The sequence below is a fragment of the Sarcophilus harrisii genome, chromosome X (genome assembly GCF_902635505.1).
Source record: "Sarcophilus harrisii chromosome X, mSarHar1.11, whole genome shotgun sequence".
Taxonomy (NCBI): Eukaryota; Metazoa; Chordata; class Mammalia; order Dasyuromorphia; family Dasyuridae; genus Sarcophilus; species Sarcophilus harrisii.
In genome coordinates this window covers 56466515-56490579 of record NC_045432.1, presented here as the reverse complement: position 1 = coordinate 56490579, position 24065 = coordinate 56466515, and the positions used below count along the sequence as shown (strand labels likewise).

The 24065-nt window shown below is 37.6% G+C and overlaps 1 protein-coding gene across 5 annotated transcripts in view; it reads left to right on the top strand.

Moving 5' to 3' along the window:
• The window catches only part of LOC100932920 (fibronectin type-III domain-containing protein 3A), an 80191-nt gene that overhangs the window by 8908 nt on the left and 47218 nt on the right, over window positions 1-24065 (top strand). For all 5 annotated transcript variants that reach the window (XM_023507039.2, XM_031944904.1, XM_031944901.1 and 2 more), the window contains exons 2-4: window positions 18120-18247; window positions 21758-21833; window positions 23530-23606. In XM_023507039.2, the coding sequence (XP_023362807.1) occupies window positions 18155-18247; window positions 21758-21833; window positions 23530-23606 (246 nt within the window). In that variant the 5' untranslated portion in view covers window positions 18120-18154. The remainder of the gene's footprint in view (window positions 1-18119; window positions 18248-21757; window positions 21834-23529; window positions 23607-24065) is intronic.

Sequence of the window (24065 nt, the reverse complement as noted above, 5' to 3'; positions counted from 1 at the left end):
TATAATCTCTCCAAACCCTTTGGGGGTAACCTCGAATACTAATTGGAGGGGGGGGTCTTCCCCTTCCATGACTCTGCAGTATAGCAACATCAGAATAATAATATTCATCAAAAAGATGAGTCTTTGTTTCAAGATGAAGTTTGGGGTCATTAGAAGCACTGCACAGTTTCCTAAAGGCGATCCAGCTCATTCTCTTCTTCCTGTTTAATTCTGGACCCAGCTCCTTTTCCACACACAGTGTCTTTTCAAGATATATATACTGATGACCCAGTTTTATGGGTTGTCCGTAGAACTGTGTTAGTCTAGACAATAAGCATTCTATAGTCGTGGGGGTTTTTTCCTGTGATAAATAGGTCAAAGTGTTGGCTTTTTGCTTAGGAGGAACTAAATCCATTTTTCAATAAGAGAAAACCTTCCCCAATTTTTTCTAGCTATCCTAATTAGTATGCAATGAAAATTGTCTTACATTGGACCTGGGCTCAGATACAAACTAGTTGCCTTTTGGAACAAGGCCTGGAACGAGAGTGTCCTTGAGTTCAGGGTTGGGGGTGGAGGTACCATTCTTTGTCATTTAACTTCTTTATATTGATGTTTCTTGACTTTGAGCATCTGTTGATCTACTTATTGGAAACATTGATCATTTTTTCACCACTTTCCTCATAGCCTACTTCTCATCCATTCCATATATCTTTGGGAAAATGCTACGATTAAAAATTTGTTGTTGTATGTAATATCAACTTGCTTTTTGATATAAATGTAGATACTTCTGAAATATATCAAGCATAAAGAAAAACTTAATGTTAGCTACACTTGATGATTTTAGTAGCTTGAACTAGATTTTTAAAATTGCAACTCCTTAAAGAAATTATATATGTAATATGCATATATGTAATATATATCTTATAACATGTAACCACATACTGTTAACTCAATTCCTGCTATACTTCAGTCTATTATAATGAATAATTGTTATATCAAACTAAAATTTTTATCAATATTATCTTTATAAAGTGGGCAACATGGTTTAACCAAAGAATAATGAAGTTTTATATTTTTAATGACTGAAACAAAAATAATGTAAGATCACATCTTATCAAAGTTTTACTTAATTAGCATTGATATTTAATATAAATTAAAAAGAGTAACAGAACATATCAATCTGCTTTCAACTTGGAAATTTGCCAGAAGGCTTAAATCTCCAAACACTTGACAATAGTATATTCCAGAAATGACTTCTGTGATATTTCAGGGTTTACTTTTTAATGCACCTGTATGTAACTTCATATTTCCATTTAAAAAAAAAATAAAAGACCTGAGTAAGTGGTTGTCATGGAGAATTTCAAGTCTGATGAATACTATTTTTGGAATGGAGTAGGGAACATGAGCTACACAGTGAACTCTGCATTCTGAATTGAAGCACACACTTGGCTGTTGGAGATGAAAAAAGGTAATTAAAAATTTTGAAATTATGGGGAGTCAAATGTAGGATTTGGATCCTGTAAAACTTTGGGGGAGAGAGAATTCAGATGGGTTGTTATGAACTTTAATCAGGTTGAATTATTCTAAAAGGAAGTTCCATTTTGAAAGAAAGATTGCTACTGATACCTAGAATACAAAATTGAACAATACTCTTTGAAATGAAAAGATTTGTCACAAGGTAAAATGTGGCTAGTTTTAGAATAGTACTTCCATTGTTTTGAACGTTTTCCAAATTATTTTTAGTATCCCGATCTGATGTAGTGTATCTGTTTTCATTTTTTTCTAAGGCAACCTATAGCAGTGATGATGATCTAACCAATAAGGAAATAGAGGAGTTTCAACTTTTTAAAAATCCATAGAGTAGCATGCTTCCTTTCCTTACTTTTTCTACATCAGAATTAGCATTTTAAATGCATGTAAGTCCAATGGCTAAGCTGTTTTCTTGGTGTGGTATGTACTAGGACACAAAAATGACTTTTTATTACTATGTGTATTTAAAGCTCTCTTTGTTGCAAATTTCTAAACAGTTTGGAAAGCATGAAGGCATTTTCCTTTTACTTCGACAGAAGTCCGAATTGTAAATCTTGCAGAGATGCCTGAATATCTGTTTTAGCTTGGGTTTTTTCCGTCCACCTCCCTGCTTCTAAAGTGGCTGCCAGAATTTCTGCTTAATTCCTTGTTTTAGTGTAAGGTTAATATACACAGAACTTCCCTAGATGAATTCTTGAGGGGTTTTTTTTTCCTTTTGAGAAAATGCCCCTCAGCATTTTGTGGTTTTCCTCACGTGATAATTTCTTTAAGGACCACTTCATATTGAAGCATCACAGCTATAGTATAAAGTAGAGAGAATAATGACAAAGTTGTGGGGAGAAAAAAAGCAGCAGACTGGTAGCTTCTAGAGGAATTTATTAGGAGATTTCAAGAGAATGGAAAGCAAAATTAAAAAGCCGCATTGAGAAAGGTACTTTAGTAGAGAGAATAGTTAATTGACCTACCTAATGAGATGGAAAATAGATTATGTTGGGGGGAGGGGCACTACTTGAAGCAGCCTGAGAGATTCTCTACACTGAAAAAAATCCTTGGCAACCAAGCCTTTGTCAAACTGTCCCTCATTATGTAGTTATTTATCTTACTATAGGTGGGGAATGAAAGCATCAGTTAAAACAAATGTTAAACCATCAAGTCTAAGAAATAAAATAACCTACTATATGGGCTTTTTATTTGGATCCCCACTTTATGACTGTCATGTCATCAATGAAGATGCCTCTAAAGCTTATTGGTTCCTATATTTGGGCCACATTTCGGATGTGGCTTCACATCATGAAGATATACTTATCCTCGTGGCAAAGACATAAGGGGTCAGGTTATCCACGCATTTGCTCACCCCTAAATTGATTATCTTTTCAAGCCCTGACCATCAGTTCTTTGTTCCCGCCTCCAAATATGATACATAATTTCTGAATAAAAAGGACAGATGCTATCTCAAAAGTAAATATTCTCCAATCCTCAAGTGTCTATTTTCCCAGATACTAAAGCTAGAAGATTGATTTTGAAAAGCAAAACAAGGCTTCGGGCACCTCTTTACTGGAGTAACGGTTTTGATTTCTAGCTTGAGTAACTTTCACAAGGGCTTAGAGATGAACTCTTACTAACTCTGCACAGTGTCACTAGATCATTCAGGTTTGGAGTTTAAAACCTTTGTCCCCCTTTCCTGATCTCTGTCTCCGGCTATGCTTCTCGGAAGGGGAAGGAGCAGATCATCCTCAATTCAAGTCAGGCAAGTTTTCTTAAGTGATGCCTGTGTTTGGGCAATAATTATTACCATTACTGATTTTTCCAGCAAGACTTCTCTGAAACTGATTTAAGTTCAACTGTCCCACCAAGTTAAACCAATTCATTTAACTCATTTTAGATTTAACTTAGTTAAATTCCATAGTTCCTCTGTTAAGGTTCATTCTGATACTTCATTTACCCCATTTAGGGTTTTCTTAGCAAAGATACTGGAGTTGTCAACCACTTCCTTCTCTAGTCCCTTTTCCAAATTAGGAAACTGAGGCAAACAGGCTTAAATGACTTGCCCAGGATCACATAGCCACTAAGTGTCTGAGACCAGATTTGAACTTGGCTCTTCTGACTCCAGGCCTGACGCTCTATCCACTGCACCACCAGAAATCAAGGTGGTGGGTGAGATGACATCCCCTGGCTTTATCATGGGGCCATCTATGTTTACGGTATTCCTCCAAACCCATTGTAATGGGGAAAGTTTATAATAGTGTGGTTTGCTCCATCAACAAGGGGATTTTGTTTTCTGACTCTAAGCTGCTAATTACTAAGTAAATATAAAGTAACAATATTTCTCAACTTTCTCTGTATGTTGGGATGGCACAGACAGTGATGTATAGATAGTATCTGTTCTACTTTGCCTAGATTGCTCGTCTTCTCTTAGCCTGTTAATCTCTCATCCCTCGCAGTATCTTCAGGGGACGGAGAAGCAGTCTCTCTTTCATTGTGCATCCTTCCCTCATTACTTGTACCCTTCTCAAAGGTTTGAATGTTCCAAAATACATCTTTCTGGCCTTGAAAATAATAATGCAACCTGTAAGTTCCAGTTATCTTGACTTTATAGTAATTTGCTAATTCAGTTTAACTTTCTAGACACATTTCTTCAATTCTATCCTTTTTCTCACTATTATTTTGTATTTCCAAATACACGTGAAGATAGTTTTCAACATTGATTTTTGTATTCCAATTTTTTTCTTCCTCCTTCCTTTCCCATCCCCCTCCCCAAGAAAGCAAGCAATTTGATATGGATTATACATGTACAATCCTTTTAAATATATTTCTAACTCAGTTCCATCATTAAAGCAAGTCAGACAGTATTCTATCTACACCCCACCTTTTCTGTCTCTCCTAATTAGTGCAAAGGGAGCACGTATAATTTTCTTTAACTTGTGGCAAAGTCTGCAATCAGAAGAGTTTGTTGTAAGAAACATGTGAGACAACTGATTTCAACTGAGCCTGAAAACAACTACCTCTCAACTGTATTAAGTCTAAGAAATTGGGTTGAGATTCTTGATGTGACTGGGTTTTTTGTAATGTGAATTATAGGGACTTCCAATGAAATGAATTTATTCATTGTAAAGAGTACGATTTTGATAATACTAGGAGTTTTATCCTCAACAGAAATGATCTGTTCACGGATTGTTTTAAGTTTGTTATACCTCTGACGCCTTGAGGATCTTACAATAAGCAAAATGTCATCTTAGAATACTTAAGAGCACTCCACTCCAGTATAAGAAAAATGGTTCCTAAGGAAAATGGCAGCCCCGCAAGTTATTTTGCACTAGAATTATCAATGTCTCCGTAACTGTTGTCGGATGATAACCAATGTAACTGAGTTTTCCTGAATCCAACTCTTGAAAGATGTTAAAAACTAGTTTGTTTGTTTTTACCATGTCTCCAAATTATTAATGCACAGCCTCAGTGATTCTCCAGGGGGATCTCAGTTCACTTTTCCAGTCTTCTGAATTGTGACTAAAGGAGACTTCTATTGGAATACTTGATCCCATTCCTGAACAACTTAAGAACCAGGAAATCCCTGCAGAGTCTTGATCAGCCCTATAGAAAATTCAGGGACATGCAAGTGAAAAAGTGAGTGGGGTGAAGGGCTATAAGTAACAGAAATCCTCCCTGAAGTGAAAACAAGTCTGCAGTTAATCCCTCCATCTCCTGGTGAGTCTCTTCAGAATTGAAGTTTCTGAAGTTCCACAAAATCAGGGCTCAACATTTTTGTGTCATGGACCCACCTTTATGATGGATCCCTTCCCAAAATAATGTCTTAAAATGTACAAAAGAAAACATGTAGGGCTGCAGAGGACACCAGTTTTTATTAAGATGTTTAAAAAAAAAAAAAAGCTAAATTCACAGAACCCAAGTTAAGAATTCCTCCTCTAAAGGTTGGAGGGAATGCATTTCGGAGGAGTAGTCTCTACCTCTCCACAAAAGGGGGAGGACGAGCTGTAGAATTATCTAAGCTTTTAAAGCAACCTTCTTTGGTTACCCCAACTTACCTAAGGACCCTTTCTAGCTAAAATCATTCCTTCTTTCTCCCTTATCCTTCCCTCTGACAGTCCTTCAGTAAGGTATATCTTTATTGCCGGGCCATCTTATTTCAGCTCATAAAATCTGGTGCTATATTATCAATGAAAAGTGGGTATTTGTTTGTAGAATGCATGTGAAGGGGATCTTCATGGGGCCAAGAAAATTCTGGCTCCGAGCTCAAGTACTTACAAAGCAGCTGGCTAAAAAAAAAATTACTGACAATGCAGTGTATTTTCACCAGATGGTGTTTTCAGATGTTACAACTCAGCTGTCCCTTCTGTTAAACCAAGCTCACTTGTAACTTTTTAGAAAATAAAGTTACTTATAGATGAGTTCATTAGAATTCTTAACTTCAAATGATTTTTGATAAGTTTGACTCTTCTAAAGTCTGCATTAAGTACATTGAAAAAAATACAACAAAATTTGGTTTTGCTGCTGTGCGCCACTTTGAATTTTAAAATGCTCGTGGCCCAGCCTTGTAGGCTGTTTACCTGTAATCGCTCACATTTATCAAATGCTTTAAAATTTGCAAAGCATTTGGCTTATGACAATCCTGAGGTAAATCATATAAATATGATCCTCACTTTATAGATGGAAGAACTGAAAAGTGAGGCAATGTGATTCCCTTAGAGTCACAAAGGATTCTGACTCCAGCATTCTGTCTGCTAGAACAGAAACACTGAAAAAGTGCTAGAGACTTTTTCCCCCTAAGTGTGCTAGGGAGGTAGGATAGTACAGTGGAAAGAACACAGATTGTGGAGTCAGAAGACCTGGCTTCAAATTCTTCATCTGGTGCACGCTGCCTATGGCAGCCTGAGCAAGTCACCTCGCTCTGTAAGGCCTCAGTTTCCTTTTCAGTAAAATGAGGGAGTGAAAATAGAGGGCCCGGGAGGGTCCCTCTAGCTAGCACTCGATCTGTCATCCTGTGGAATTCCCAGTGATTTCACTGGTTTGCCATATCATTAGGCTACAGCAATCTTTAGCGTCTTCTTAGAACAACGATTCTCATGTGCTTTCCCTCCTTCCCCCATAGATTTTTCATGAAAGTCTAATAAAAAAAGGGCAGAGTTTTTCCTCGATTTCTTTCAGCTTCAGAGCACATCAGCATGGGCTCATTTGCATGCTGGATGTAATAGGCTTGTCAGAGATGATCATCATTATGGAATTTGGTCACTAAAAAACAGAAAAGTGTGTTTAGGCATATCTACTTTGCCCTAAAGTCACCAATCCCTGAAAAACTTTCGAACAGGTTCACATTCATGACAACAACCTTAAACATAAAGCCTCTTTTCTGTAATCTCCATTTTGAAATGAAAACAATTTTTTTTGCCTTACTGATTATCCATGAGTGTCTCATTTCAAGAGGAAATGTTTTTCTAGAATTTGAAACCAAAAAAAAAAAGAGTATTGATATCAAAATCGAGTTTTTGACATTTGATTGTTACTCTTCAAATTTATAAGTGTGTTTTTACACTTATAAAATGGAAATCTAAAAAGTATGAGTGTGGTAATACCTCAGATAAATTTATCATGGTTTCGTAGTGAACCACCATAATGAAATTTGAAATAATTTCTCTGTTTAAATTTTTAAGGTCTTTCTAGTGAGTAAGCAAAGTTCAGTCTAGAAATAATAGTTTTCTTAAACCAAAGATTCAAGAAATTAAGGAGAGGACTTCAGTGTATTTTTAACTCCTGCATGCAGCAGTTTTAGAGATTCTTATATAAGAAGAATTTCAGGTTTGTGAGGTTATGTAATGAAGCTTATTGTAACTAAAATTTTTCTTTTAAATTTAATTGTCCATTTAATAAGCACTTACTATATGTTAAATTAATAAGACATGTTCCCTATTCTCAAGAAATTTTAAATCTGATATTTTGCTTATTACTTGTTCTCATTCTAGCTTATAGAACATTCATACTATATTTAACAATAATGAAGTTGGGGAATTTTTGGTCAGAAATGTTCAGAATTCTGAATCCTATCAGCCTATGTATCAATCAAGGAAGCAACACCAATCTACTAAGCACTACCAATCATTGATCATTATTAATCACATACTGTGTGCCCAGGCACTGTTCTAGGTGCTGGAAAATGAAGTACAAAGAATTAAATAATTCTTATTCAAAAGGAACTTAGATTTTCATCAGGGAGACAAGTACATAAATAAGTAATGATAGTTAGAGTTCGCTAATGCTTCAAAGTTTGCAGAGCATTGTCCCTGGTCTCATTTGATCTTCAAAACAACACTGGCAGGTAGGTGCTATTATAACCCCCATCTCACAGATGAAGAATCTGAGTCAGAGAGGTTAAAGTGACCTGCCCTGGGATTTGGTAAGTGTCCAAGGTAGGATTTGATTTTATATCTTCCAATTCCATGTGCAGTTTCCCCCCTATGATGGCTCAGTTACAAAGAATAACTATACAGAGAAAAGGGAGGGGAGGTATAAAGTAGATAGGGACAACGCCAACAGTGGGAGGAGGGTGTCAGTAATAGCTTCATGTAGAAGTGTTTGAAGTGCTTCTTGAATAATAATAATAATAATAGCTAAGATGTTGCATGGGGCTTTAAGAATTGCAAGGCATATCTCATTTGATCCTCACGATAGGCTATAAGATAGGTGCTATTATTAACTCTATTTTACAGATGAAACAATTGAGACTGAAAAAAGTTAAGTGACTCGATGTCACATAACTAGCCAACGTCTAAGGCAGGATCTGCACTCAGGCCTTCTGAATCCAAGTGCCAAATTTTATTCACTGCCATCCGTGAGACAGAGGTGAGAAGGACAGGCGTTCCAAGTAGGTGAAATGACAAGTTGGCTGATATATAGAGTGCTTGGAGGGGAATGATGTGTAGTAAGACTGGAATGGTAAGGTGGGACCAGCTTGTGAAGAGTGTTAAATGTCCAAGAGAGGAGTTTCTATTTGATCTTAGAGTACTAAGGACCAATCCCAAGGCGATTTCATTAGATCAGTGAGGAACTAGTGGCTGTGGGAATGAGAAGAAGCCACCATGTAAAAGATGGCATCCAGATAGAAATGATAAGATTTGGCACCTGACTGAATGGGGCAGGAGGTGATTGAGGAATCTGATGGTGAAGTTATAAACCTGATTGACTAGGAGAACGATAGTAAAGGGATACATATGAGGGGAAAGACAATTCTGTCGTGGACATGTTTAAGACGCCTATGAGACATAATGGTTTTAAATGTCCAATAAGCAATTGGTGACGAGAGACTAGGGCTCAGAAGAAATCCTCGGGTTCCATGTATTGATTTGGGAATTATTTGCATACAGATGACAATTAAACCTATAGTAGCTGAGGAAGTCACCAAAAGAATGAAATGAGAAGGGGGGAATGTGGATGATGCTACCGAAAAGAGGTGTGAGTAGACACCCACCAAAGAGAATCAAGAGAGGAGAGAGGAATGGGGAAGAAAAAGGCAGCTAGTCAGCAGTGGCAGATGATGGAGACAAGTCAGGAAGGATGAAGACAGGAAAAGGCCATCACACTTGGCAATTAGATCATTCAGAATTTTGAAGACAGCTGTTTCAGTTGAGTGATGAGGTAGGAAGCCAGAAAGCCAGATTTCTCTTTGAAAGCCATTACTTGAGAGAATATAAATATACCTCCCTCAAAGTCTGAAAGAGGCCTTATTGTACAATTATTATGAAAATACTATTTAAGCACATTTTGTAGGCATGGTCTTCTTAAAATTTCTGCTATAAAATACAGTAAGCTCTGGTAGGTTTCAGAATGTGTAGGAGTAGAATGGGGTATTTAGAATTTATCATTAATGTTCCTTTTAAAACTACTAAAAATGTAGTGATTACTTAGTTAAGTTGTTTTTTCCTAAGACAACTTAGTTTAGTAGACTGTCAAGTCAAGAAACATTCATTAAGCACCTAGTACATGCCAGGCACTGTGCTAAGGGTTGGGGATAGAAAGAATGGCAAAAAGCAGTCCCTGCCCTCAAGGAGCACATGGCCTTTGGGGGATATAACATGCAAATAACTGTGTACAAACAAGGTAAACGTACAGGGTACACGAGATAACCCTAGAGTGAAGGTGCCAGCATTAAGGAAAATGGGGAAAGGCTTCTTACAGAGGTAGAATTTTAGCTGAGTCTTAAAGGAAGACACATGGCAGAGTGAAAGATGGAGAGAAATCCAAGCTTCAAGTCCCGGTAATGAAAAGGCACAGTGTCCCTGGATCACAGTATGTGGAAAGGAGTAAGGTAGAAAAAGAGAAAGCAGCCAGATAGTAACTCTAAAAGCTAAAAAGAAGATTTTATATTTGATTCTGGGAGTGATAGGGAGCCACTGGAGTTTAAATGATGGGACGTGATGTAGTCAGACCTTCACTTTAGGAAGATCACTTTGACAGCAAAGTGGAAGATAGACTGGAACAGGGAGAGACTTGTGGCAGGGATATCAGTCAGAAAGCTGGTATGATGGCCCAAAATGAGGTGATGAGGGGCTGGACCAGTGTGGTAGCTTGATCAGAAGAGAGAAGGCATATATACAAGAGATATAATGAAGGAAAAATTGTAGAACTTGATGATAGATTGGATATGAGAGAGTGAGAAGTCATGGATGACAGACATGCTGGTTGGGTGATTGGGAGGATGATGGTGCCCTTCACCATAATAATAAACAACTATCATTAACATTTATATAGTACTTCAAATTTTTCAAAGCACTTTACAAATATTCTCATCTGATCTTCTCAACAATCCTGGAAAGCAGGCCCTATTATTACCCCCATTTTACCGATGGGGAACCAAAAATGGTTTAAGTGACTTGTTTCTAGCAAGTGTCTGGATTTGACCAGATCTGCTTGACTCCAGTTCTGGTGCTGTAGCCACTGCTCCATCTAGCTCTTTCAGTAATAGGAAAGTTAGGAAGAACGGAAGGTTTGGGGGAAGGGGGTTTGGAAGAGAATGAGTTCAGTTTTAGATATGTTGAGTTTATGATGTCTATGGGGCATCCAGTTGGAGATATGAGGCTGAAGGTCAAGACAGAGGTTAGGCAGATTATATTCAGCCTAGAAATGAGAGTTAAATCCTTGGGAAATGATGAGATTCCCCAAGTGAAGTAGTTGTACAGAGGGAGAAGGGAAGAAGACCCAGCAAGAAAACCTGAGGGAAAAGCCACAGTTAGCAGGAGGGACTTGGCTAAGAATCCAATAAGGGAGACTAAGGAAAAGGGGTCAGACAGCGCTAGGCTTTGAGTCAGGAGACTCGGGTTTAAATTAGGGCTTGGACTAGAAGAGCCTTCCAGCCCTCAATCTTCCACTCCTCTGTTTGCTACCCGATACTCATTACAACCAGCCTCCCCTCCTTTTATGCAAGAATGTGCACTTCTTCAAGAGCCATTGGTATGTGGAGTTCTAAAGAGGTTAGGAAGATGGCAAAGAAAAATGGCTGGATTCCTGTCTGAGGCTGCCTGGTGTGGAGGGAAGGAGCAGCTGGGCCTGGCCTTAGGAGAGATGAGAGCTTTACTCCTGACTCAGACACCGACTCTCTGTGCACAAGGAACAAGGCACTTCGCTTCTCAGAGCCTCTGTTTCTTCATCTGTAAAATGAGGCTAACGTTTATACCATCTGCTTCATAGGATTATTGGAAGACAAGGAGTTTCAGGTTTTCAAAGTGTTAAATAAATGTGAATTGTCATATGGGGCAGAAAGGGAGTATGTTCCTTGGAGATTTGTTTACAGGATGGCTTCAAGGCAGAGGCACTCTAGGCACTTTTCAAAATGGTCTTATTCCTGAACCAGTATGCCAAGAGTACTAGCGTCCTCTTATACCATTTCTTAGTGATGGAACTAACCTTACTTACTGTTGGAGGTAGCCTTGCCTAGGCTGTGCGCTACCGGCGTGCTCTTCTAATGGCAAATTGATTCCTTGAAAACAATGTTGGGTGACATGATTTGAGGACAGCTCCACATGAATAGTATCAAAAAAAGCATAATGGGCCAAATGAGATTACAACAGGGGTGTGCTGGATAACATTGGCTTGGTTTTTTTATTGTTGATAGCATTGCAAAACAATGCTCAGTGTGTACCTGTAATGTTTTGGGTAGCCCTTATTTATTTACCAATTGGACAATTTATCAATCGTGATCAGCATGAATGGCCTCAAGATCTCTTGCTGCTTTTAAACAAAATCACACTTGCTACCTAGTAGAGCCAAGTCCACAGCCACATAAGGACCTTCAATACTATGCCATCTCACCAAATATTAGCAGGTTAAAGCAACCAAAAAAAGGCCAGAGTCGTGTGTGGAGCAGAATGAGAAAGTATTGATAATGTTTAATAGATGGGGAATGTGAAACAGTACAAATGGAAAATATGAAAAACCCCTCCATAAGAAATGGCTAGCATCTGTTCAGTGATAATCCAGCATAAAGTGCATGTCAAATCATTTCCTGATTTTTTTTTGTAGACTAACAGTTGTGGAATCTTTAGTTATACGAGAATTTATGTAGCCTTGCCAAAAAAAAGAAAGAAAGAAAATAACACATTCATGTGAGCTGCCATACATAGAAAATAAAATCTCGTTTGGGACAGATTGAAAATGGCTTTAAAAAGCATGCTTAGCCTTTTAAGGATTATGCAGATGACTTAATGTCATCATTAACAGATGATACTTATTACTTTTGGAGATCCTCGGTGCAAGGTAAAGATACCCTTCACATTCTGGTTTTTTTCAAAATGTTTAGATCTACTTCTAGGTTCCAAATAATTTCTTGTTTCAGAAAACTCTCAAAAGTATTCATTTCTCCCATGTTGGTGGTTCATATTTCTACCTTCTCAAAAAATGAGATTTGCTCTGCAACTCTGGGCCAGCATTTTCTTGTGTAATGTTATGTGAATAATTTGGCTGACACTTTCCATCCCAGAAATGTTGTACTATATTAAGGAGTTTCTATATGTGGCTCATGAATCACTTATGGAATTCCTAGAGCGAGTAATCTGAATCTTGGCAACTAGAAGTATGTAAGTGTGACATGTAAATTTGGGCTTTTATTTCAGTTTTTAGCTCTAGAATCAGATGGAGCTGAGCCTGTGACAGGGCTTTCTCAGGATTTAACTTGGAATTTCAATCTCCTGATGCATTTATGCATGTGTATATGTATGTACATAGATATATGTGTGTGTGTGTGTGTGTGTGTGTGTGTGTGTGTGTATATATATATATATATATATATACACACACATATATTTCCAAGTTAAGAATCTCTGTATCAGCATTTTATCAGGTGATCAGTTATTGTGCCCTTACATATTTAGGGAAATACAGAAATATTTTCAATTAGATTTCAGTACAGGCAACCCTTTAATATGTCAGTGGATTTTACTTATATTGGCCCTTTTTCCATTGTGCAGATCACAATCCATCCATACATTTTTTTATCTGTGGTCTGACCAAAGATAAGACCAAGTCTGCAATTTTTTATATAATGTTACATATAGACATTGCTATAAAAACAACCATGATTAAAAAAAGAGTGAATGTGGTAACTGCCATAAAAGAGGTGTGAATGAAGAACTCTTAGATTTCAGAGGAGGGACAGCATAATTTTGTTGTTTTGGAGCTAGAAGAGATCCCAGAGATCAATGATCCAACTCCCCTGTTTCACAGATGAAGTGAGTGGGGGCCAAAGGAAACCAAGAAAGGGGAAATGTGGAGGAAGCTGGACTTGGGCACACCTGGAGATCAGAGTATCTCAGTGCTGCGTGCCCATTGGCAATTGTAGAATCTGCCGGTAATTCACTTGTCCTCTGCAGCACCTTGATAACTCGAAGATCTTTCCTCTGTCACTGGCCGTCATGATGACTTCCCAGTTCCCCCAAAATACAATTTTCTCTCATGTTAGGGAAACACTAACTCTCAGCTCTCTAGGAATTCATGCTGCTAGGGCTCAACTGCACTACCCTATCCTGCCTATAGGTGCTGCCTACACGAAGTAATTCATGAGTGAGGATTTGGGTTAAGTAAAACAAATGAGCTGTCATCTTTGTCTATCTACAACAAAAATTCTCTATGTCCAGGTTTCTTAGGGGCACCTTTTAAGGTACTGCTGTGAGCATAGCTACGAGCCTTCACGAAAGGCACGTATGTGTGAATAGCACTTGTTTTACGTGCAATAAAAATAACGATCTTGAACTTCCCATAATTTACAAGAGCACTAGAGAAAACCTAAAGTTATCAGAGATGAAAAAGTATGTAAGATGTTTTCGTGGTTAGAACTGTAAGTGTCGTGACATTGATACCCAAGCCCAATCCACATGAATGCCTTCGACTAAGCATAGTTAAAATTCCGGAAGGGGTTTTCCCCCCTCTATAATACACTGAATTTTTGTCTTAAAACATTTCAGTAAGACCAAAGTTTAGGTTCCTGAACTGAGGTGTGGTATGTCACATTCCTGGAAGAGAAGATTTTTAAGGCCTAGCTATAAGTCACTAAAAATAGGGGGTTTAGACTCATCACTTCCAGCATCATTTAATTTTAGCATTGCGACTGGCAGCACTATAGTACAGGTATTTTTAGTAGGGATAATTATATGTCATCTGATATGAATATATTTTATATGCTGTGGTAATTCAGAGAATGGTAAATTGGATGACATGGTCTGACATTGAAATGCAAATAAGTTACCGAAGTAATCAAGAATGATTAAATAATTTATGCAGTTTTGTCTGTTAACAAACAGCAAATAAATAATAACTAATATTTTATATGAGGTATATGGTTTTCTGACTTAGTGTGCAGTTTGGGCAAGTACAGTATTTACCTTTTATATGAAAACTTGACTTACAGGATATTAACTCTAACTTTTATCTATATATTCTTAGGGAATGTTTGTAGAGAGATTCGGTCAGTCAACAAGCAGCTAAGGACCCACTTATATGCCAGATCCTGGGCATGCAAATGCAAAAGTCACTGAATAATATGAGAATAATATAGCAATGTTGGCGATAGTATTTTTAAACTAGTATCCACAGTTTAGTGTGATAAAGCTACTATCAAGAGGCATGTGTATAAGTTGATCTTTGTTTGCCTGGGGGGGGTAAAAAAGAAAAGCGGTAGCAGGCTTAGATGTTTTAGTTGCTCCTCTCCTAGGTTGGAAATTGTTTTTAATGACCTTTTTCCCTGAATGCTGTGGAGGTCAAGAGAGGTGGTAGAGTGAGCAACTGAGAGGGTCGGAAGGAATTTCAGCTCTAGCATTCTGTGAGTCAATGAGTAGAATGTGTTAAGACAGTAAACTAGATTGGTCAGTTACATCTGCAGGGCTAGGCCTTTATACCATTTGTCGAGTGCCGCAAAGACCATCCGTTGTCTCTTTGGACCTGGTTTGCAGCTGAGCCTAAGAAGGAAAGACCCTGTTAAATAAGCTTGGATGCTTTGAGTAGGAAGCTGCAATGTGTAATGAACTACTGTCTAACACTTGGACTAAGACCAGTAGCCATTTAGCTGCTTTGTAGCTGGGGAACTGGCAGAGCCTGGGCTGGAAGAAACACAGATGATAAAGCAGGGCTGCATACAGTATGCACCTGGCCAGATGGCTGTGGGTACTATGGGAGGGAGGAGAGCCCACGTTTGTGACTGTTAGTCTCATGCTTTTACAGATCACATATCACAGTTGATGGCAATAAACATAATGTAACTGCTGAGATTGATGGCACTGCCGAAAATCTCATCTGTATGCTAAATGATAGGATTTTGGACCTGATCTCCACAACTCTCTTAAGTCTTTTAACTATAATGTAGTTTAGCTTCTACTATCAGTAAGCTTGATACCCAAATTCAACTGGGTCCCAGATCGTTGTGATTATTACAATAGCCGTCTTAGCCATCTGAAATCTTCATTTTGTATGGCGTCGGCGGCTTTGGGCACGGAGCGGTTGCCAGGAGACACCCCAAGGTACATTATTGCATCATAGTTATAACAAAGCTCTAAACCCTTTACAGGCTATAATAGACAGCAAATCTCTGATCCAATATACAGTGCTTGAAAATGAATGCAACAAGTGGAAAGTTCATGCTGTCATCAACTTATTTAAATGGTAAAGAGGGAAGGTTTTTAGGGGTTGACAGGGAAAGGCAATAGTTACATGCAATGTTTTTGCTGTTATATTCTGTCATAGGATTCTGCTTGGTAAGAAATCCATGTCATCCTGCTGTAGTATAAGCAATAATGTATTTATTTGTGGCTTCTCTTCTCTTAGCTGTCTAAGGGTATACATGTTGAATTTCCAGATAGTTTTCAGTTGTGTCTTAAGCAGTTTGGGGAACCGAGAGAGAAACGTTGGTTGGTCTAAGTTGGCACTTTTTTCAGGAATGAGGGTGGTAGTTTTTTTATATGGTGTACCTAACGTGGGACAATTGCATTTTTCTGGTGTGAACAGGGAAAGATTTAATGGATCTCACATTAATAAGGATCGTTCTGTATTTGCATGGCTCATTATATTTTCCATTTGACTTATTTCATTATGTTTTTATGCCAATCCTGTGGTGAGCAAAACATATTTTATTTTCCCCGTTGGGTAGCTAATGACATTTCTAGTACCCTGATTTAAATTCTAGTTTAGTAGATTTAATGAATAGCCTTAGAGTTTGGAAATCTGGCTTCTTCTGGCAGTGAGTCCACTGTTAAACACTTATCAAAATCAGTAGATTCTTCACACACTATAGAAGTCCACATTGATCTTACCCTGTGGATTTATAGATGTACTGTTCCTACCTGTATCTGTGTTATTTAACTTTGGTTTGCTATTCAACCGTCCGTCACTCAGAAATGGAGCCATGCTTGCTACCTCTTCTTCTCCCAAGTATGTGAGAAGAACCAAAATCTGTGATCCCAATTTCAGTACTGCCTTTCATTTAGGGAGTGTGGGATCATCACTAGGTTGTTGGATTTGGGATGAGGAAAGCTGAGATATCTTACCTCTGAGGCTCCGTCGTTGAGTGGGCAAGTCACAGATCCTTTCTAAGCCAGTAAAATAGAGGTAACCTGGCAACCTCTCCCTCTTGACTCTTGCTCTTCTTCACCCATGTACCCAATCAGTCCAAATCTACTAATTTCTTTCTCCAAATTATCCCTCATCCATCTCTCTTCCTCTTCATTTACACAGCTGCTACTTACCTTACTTCAGGCCCTCATCTACTCTCTTACCTTGCCCATTACAATAGCCTATTGGTTGGGATATTACCCAACCTTAAGTTGTGCCTTAAGGTTTTACCCATTTCACTTCATCCTGTACTCAGCTACCAAAGTGATTTTTCTAACATGCAAGTTTGACATTTTTACCTCCCTATGCAATAAGACTTCAGTAGCTCTCTGTTGCCTCCAGCATCACCTATAAAGTCTTCTGCTTGAGGAGCAGCTAGATGGTGTAGTGGAGAGAATACCCGCCCTGGAGTCAAGAGGACCCAAGTTCAAACCTGGCCTCAGTTACTTAGTACTTCTTGGCTGTGTGACCCTGGGCAAGTCACTTAACCCCAATTGCTTCAGCAAAAAAAAAAAAAGTCCTATTCTTGACATTTAACGATCTTTTCAACTTGGCCCTTTCTTACCTTTCCAGTCTTATTATACTTTTCTTCCCCCTTCACATTCTACATTCCAGCTGTACCAGTCTATTCTGTCTCCTTGCCTTTGCAATCATTGTCCCCCATGCTTGGAATGTATTCCTCTCCTTTATTCCTCTAGAATCTCTGGTTTCCTTCAAGACACAGTTTAAGTGTGATATTCTTAATGAAAATTTTCCTGATTTGTAATGTTTCCAGGCCTCTCCTCCCCCAAAATAACCTTGTATCCCTTTTGTAGTATGTATTGTGTATGAATGCATGTGTACGTGTTGAATGTACTAGAATGTAAACTTTTTGGAAATGGGAATGTTTCATTTCTGTCTTTTTATCTCTAGCACTTAGCACAGTGCCTCTTCATACACAGAAAGTGCTTTAATGTTTGAGTAATTGGTCGCCAATGATGACATTTGTACCTAGGTCACAGATTACAAGGCTCAAATTTTATATAGTCTTTCAGTGGCGTCCCACTCTTTGTGACCCTGTTGGGCATTTCCTTGGGAAAAATACTGGAATAGTTTGCCATTTCCTTCTCCAGCTTATTTTACAGATGAGGAAACTGAGGCAAACAGGATGAAGTGACTTGCTCTGGGTCACACAGCTAGGAAATGTCTGGAGCTGGACTTGAACTCAGGAAGATAAGTCTTCATTTCAGGTCCAGAACTCTATCCACCATGCCACCTACCTTCCCATATGTGTGTATGTACATACCTATATACATACGTACATGTAAATGTATGTGTATACTTATTGTAACGTGTGACCTTTTAAAACCCTCTATAAAGTGTTGTTATTACTTATACGAGCAATTTTCGTAAAACTTGTATGGAAACCAAATTGCTTCAAGATGACTACTTCTTTCTAGAGTACTTTGAAAAGTGATTTGTTGATAAAGAAATATGAACTTCATTTCATTAACGTAAAACTTCATTTCTTCTTACAGGCTAATCCATGTAATAAACAGTCCCTTTATATATTATGGCTGAACAGGTTCCTGCTTTAGAACCTACACCCGTAATGAATGACATGCCTCTTCCACCTCACATGGTAAATGGGGATAGCATGCAACAGGTGAGAGAATAGGTATTGTTTTTAAATTAAAATAACCACTTGGTTATTTTGAAGCCTAGTATAACTGTTACTCTATATGGAGACACATGAAATCATAACCCTTTCTTTAGCACTGCGTGTCCCAACAATTAGCTCGTGTCTTTGGTGCTTCTTAAGTCATCATTTCTTTATCATTGTTGATCATTAGCCACACTGATTTTCAAAGACCTCTCTTTGGTTCCATCTACTCATGTGTAACCTTGTCAAAATATATAAAAAGCTTTGGTGGCCCTAAATGTCAAAAATAGTGATTCAAAAATATTCATAGGAAATGTGTGTATGTATATGTGATATTTACATATACATGTATTTGTTTTTAACATTTTACTGACACTAATAAGGATCTAATATTCAACATATAGGAAATTAATATGCCAAAAGCTATTACTTATTGGATAAGTGGTCAGAAAATATGAACAAACTTCACAAAAGAAGAATCCCAAACTATTAAGCATACGAAAAACTGCTTCAGATCACAAATAAATATAAATTATAAAACAACTCTAGAGATCTCACCTCACACTCAGCAAACAAGCAAAGATTATTAAATGTGGAAATGATCAGTGTTGCAGAGTCTGTGAAGACAGACACACTCTTGGTGGAACTCTGAATTGATCCAGCCATTCTAGAAAGCAGTTTGGAATTATGCAATAAAAAAGTGATTGGAATGTCCATATCTTTTGACCCAGAGATGCCACCACTAAGCTTCAGATAGGGAAGTCAAAGACAGAAACAAAGGCTTCACATCTCTACCCCAGTATTTGTAGGATTACATTTTTGATGTAGCAAAGAACTAAAAACAAAGCCTGTCAATTGGGGAATGGCTAGATGATCGGTGGTTCGTGGATGTGATGGAATATCACTATGCCATAAAAGACATCAGTTAAATAAGAATAAGATTTTAAAACCATATTATTTGTAATAAGGTGACCAAAGCCTTTAGAGAAAGAGATGTGCTTGGACGATGTTTTCTATGTTGTTATCTAAATGGTTTTTGACTCAGCATGGACCATTCATAAATTTAAAGCTGAAAGGGGCCTCATAAATCATGTGATTCACTCCTTTCACTTCATAAATAAGTAAACTCTAAGTTCAAAACACTCTCTACTATTTTATAATGCCTCTTCTATAGAACTGGCTGGATATCATAGTATTTTGAACAGCTGACAAACTAGATAATTTTACTGAAAATAAAATTTATACTCATAAAACAAAGATGCATTAAGAGAACCGTTTACCAGGGAAGTTTTTTGTTACCTAAATAATAGGTTCATTCACAGAATAGTAGTGCAGTCTTCTGAAGGCTAAATGTTTATAAAAAAACAATACTTTGTGTCAAATTGACTTCTAAAACCAACTTTTGCTTGTCTAGAAGAAAATGTCCTTTAATAAAGGATAATGGGATAACTTCCTCTCTTATCCCAATGCCCTTTATCCCCCAAATAGTAATAAAATTAACTATGTCGATTGATAAGATGAGTAGGCTAAAGATCAAACTCCCAGAATTTGTAGGTGAAGGGAACATCGGAAATCAATGAATCCTAGTCTTTTTATTTTATCGATGAGAAATCTGGAGCCCAGAGGAGTGAAGTGTCCTTGCCAGCGAGGTACCTAGGAGCAGAACCCACAATTGATAATTCTGAGTTCCTTCCATTATACTTGATTAGTCCTTTTGAGTTTTATTCATAGGTGAAGCAGTCTGACTTGGTGTGAAAAGTCGATCCTTCCAGGCTGGACGATTACTTCTGTCATCATCTGAGATTAAAGCATTACCGAAATGATGTGGCCTTTATCTTAGACTTCCATGATCAGATCAAAAATGATGATCTTCATTCTTGAAATTTTAAATCACCTTAACTTTCTTCTGATATCATGGATATAAAAATGATAGTAAACCTTTCTTTAGCACTTTAAGGTTTACAAAAGTGTATTTTGTATGTTATCTCATTAGATCCCTGCAACACAACCCTTCTGGAAGGCAAGTGCTCTTTTCCTCATTTTACAGATGACAAACTGAGATTCAGAGAGATTAACTGACTCGCCTGGAGTCATGAAGCTTGGAAGTATGTGATACGGGATTTGAACCCAGGTCTTTCAGTTTACATTCAAGGCTCTGTCTGCTATGCCACCAAAGTACCTGTATAGAAACATAGCTGACTTTCTCCTTCAGACAATTTCATAGTTATTAAATTGAAAGTTTTTATGTTTAAAGTGCCATTTTGAACAACAGTGATTTTAGCAACTGGTACTTTCCAATTGTAATCATTTTACAAATCCAAAATACCTTAGACTTTACTTTTGTTGGTTTGATTAATTGATAATTGTAGTGACCCATCATGAAGCTCATCAGAAGTCTCAAACATGCAGCCTCCAGTGCTGCCCGAACCGGATGCCAATGTTGTTGGGAAATATTTAACAAAATAAACAAAAACAATAAAAATAACATTTAACAAAATAAATAAAAACATAGTAATACTACATTTTAAAACAGTCAGTATGCAGCCTGCAGGACTCCTCATATACAAATGAATGGCCCCTATTTCTATTTGAGTTTGAAACCACTGGGTGATATATAACCATTCAAGAAAAACCCAACTTCATACATAGATTGAAAGGCCCTCACTTCTTACCTACAATGAAATGAAATCTACTCACGGCAGAAAGATGGGGGCGGGGGGACTACTAGGACAAGATATTGGATACATTTCCAGCTCAAGTTTTCTGTATTGAATGCTTTTGTTGCTGATTTTACATTGGCACAAGGGAAGTTGCCGTTGGAATGGGAACGAAACAAATGAGAAGGGACTCTGTTGTTACAGACAAAAGGCACCAATAAAATGTATTTTAACAACTGAAACTGCAGTGAAATCTAGAGAGGGTCCATTCAAGCTTTTAATTTTGATATCAGCTCATTAAGGAGAAGGCAATAGAAAAAATGACTGTTGAAATCATCATCCAACTACATTTTCTTTGGTCACCAGCTGTACCAGTTTACATAGGGAGGGCGCTGATAAGTGTCCGTTGTGTTAGTCATTTGTCACAGCTACTGACGCAGTACAGGAAATATACAAGGTGACAGTATAGTCTTCAGTATACTGGTCATCAAGTGTTCTGGGAGCTCTGGAGCCCAAAATGGATTGACATTTGGCCTTTACATCTTTCAGCACTTGTTTTCTGATGAGAAATTCTCATGTGTGTATCCTGAATTATTATGATTCCAAATTTTGGCTGGAGAGGTGCAGTCAACAAGGCTGGGATGAGGAAGGGGGAGAAACTGTATGTATTGAAAGGAATTGATCTATTGAATTTCTTCTTCGGGCTAATTTGACTTGCCTGGCTTCTTCCCTAGAGATCTGGATTGCTTCCAGTGGACCTCCTTGACTTTCCTAAGAACCTCAAAAAAATAAAGATCAACTCTTTTCTAGTCATTAAGGACAAATGCATTTAACTATATAGCTCTTTTTTTTGTAGGTTATATTGGTACAGGTCAATCCTGGAGAAACCTTCACCATCAGAACTGAGGATGGACACGTTCAGTGTATCCAAGGTAAATGACGGTTTCGTCAAATGTGGGGCATTTGAATGAAATCAAATATAGTGAATCTAATAGCTTGAAAAGATTTTAGAAACATTTATGTTTTCAGTAACTGTTCTCAGAACTGTTGAATCAATATGGGGTTAACATATATACCTTAGTTAGAGGTTTATTAGTAGTAGCAGAATATCCAGGGTTTATGGCCCTGATAGATAAAGGTACTTAAGGTCAGTTAGTCAGCAAGTATTTTTATGTACCCGCCTTGTGCCAAGCACTTAAGACAGTTGAAATAAGCGAATTCAGAAGTCATTATTTATTTCCAAGGTCAAATTCAAATGTTTTCCCTCTGCTACCCCTCCATAAGTAATCATCCATCTTTGCTTGAAGACCTCCATTGATGGGAATCTCACTCCTTCCACAGGCAGTCCATTCTCCACATTGAAACAACTCTCATTGTTAGGAAGTGGTCTCTCCATAACCTCTGCTTAGTGTTCCTAGTCCTGTCCTTTGGTGGCAATCGGATCAAATCTAATCTCTCTTCTAAAGGACCCCATTTCAGATATTTGAAGACAGCCTCATATTCATGTTCTTCCCCACCCCTCCAGGGTAAACTCTTCATTTCCCTCAAGTGATCCCCATATAGAAGGAATTGGAGGTCTTTCTTGATCCCGCACCCTTTTCTTTTGAAAACCTTTCAGCTTATTGGTGCCCTCCACTGAGCCCATTATTGTAGCTGGGGCGTGCTCAGAGTAGGGCATTGGAACTCTTTCCTCCATATCCCCAGATGCTTGGACTCTCTTAATGGAACCTAAGATCACATTTGCTTTCTTGGATACCACACGTCACTACAGTGACTCCACTAAAAACCTCATATAGTGTTCCTATTGTATATGAGTTTTTTATTTTGATTATAAGTACTCTAAGTAATTAAAAAATTTTTTGTTATGGGTATGTTACCATTTTAGCATTTCCAAACAAAGATAGAGTTCATATTCTTAGGGTTAACCACTAGTTTACCCACTATTTCTGTTGAAGATGAGGCTAATGGCATGTTTAAGTCTCCGTGTTTTGTAACATTTTCAGTCATTTTCTCCTAGATGTTATAGGAATATGTGTATTTTTCATAATTGAAAATTGGACCTTTTATTATTCAAAGGGCTTTATAGTTTACAAAACCCTCTCTTTCCACCAACCCTGTGAGGTAGACAATACAAGTATGACCATCTCTGTTGTAAAGGTGAGATTGAGACTTAAAGAACTTTAAGTGACTTGTCCATGCTCAAATGGCTAATTAAAGGAAATAGGTCCTGATTCTGGACTCCCAACCAAGTATTCTGACTTCCAAGCACAGTGTTCTTTCCATTTCACTACCACTCATAAAAGAAGGCTAAGTACAGTTGAATTCTGGCACTTGTTCCATGACTAGCATTGGATCTTTTATTTATTAATATGCTATTTATAAATAATAACATATTAAGTTATAAAGAGGACTCTGGTGCTAGCAATGAAATGACCTAGAATTTAAAGTCCTTTAAGATTTTGGAACTAACAGCATTGCCTGGAAGCACCCTATTTTCTGTAGCACAATCCTGGCCTTTAGTTAGGGAATATATTTGTAGTTTAATCAGAAAAAATAATGTGTAAGGATGTTATAATGATATGATCCTGTGTTGAGTTGCTATTGACAGTTTTAATCATCCTGCTTTAGGACCAGCTCACGTCCCAATGATGTCACTAAATGGCTCTATGCCACCGATATTTGTTCCTCCTGGTTATATGTCTCAGGTATGTCATAAGATTTTATTTGGTACTTTGTGTCAAGAAATTAGGGTTGATTATTCATTCATTCGAAAAATACTGATTGCTAAGACACTGTGGTAGGCCTTTGTGGAGTAATGAAAATCAGGCCTTGCCCTCAAGGGGAATTTATCATCTCAATTTAATTTTTAAAAAGATCAATTCTGTAAAACATCTAATATTCTTTCTACTCTAGTTTATATTCTAATATTCTATTCTATTCTATTAAATAGCTAACCATAGGAGGAAAAAAAGGAAAGATAATCTCAATATGCCCTTGAGGGTAGTGGTCCAAGCTCTCTAATACTTGATATGCTAATATTTTTATTATGCTTAAAGATCACATTTTGTTTTTTCCCACCTGCCCAGTGAAAGGTTTCCTATCGGAAGTCAGATTTTATTTTATACTTAAAGTCTTCATTTAAAGTAGGGATGGGGACCATCTGA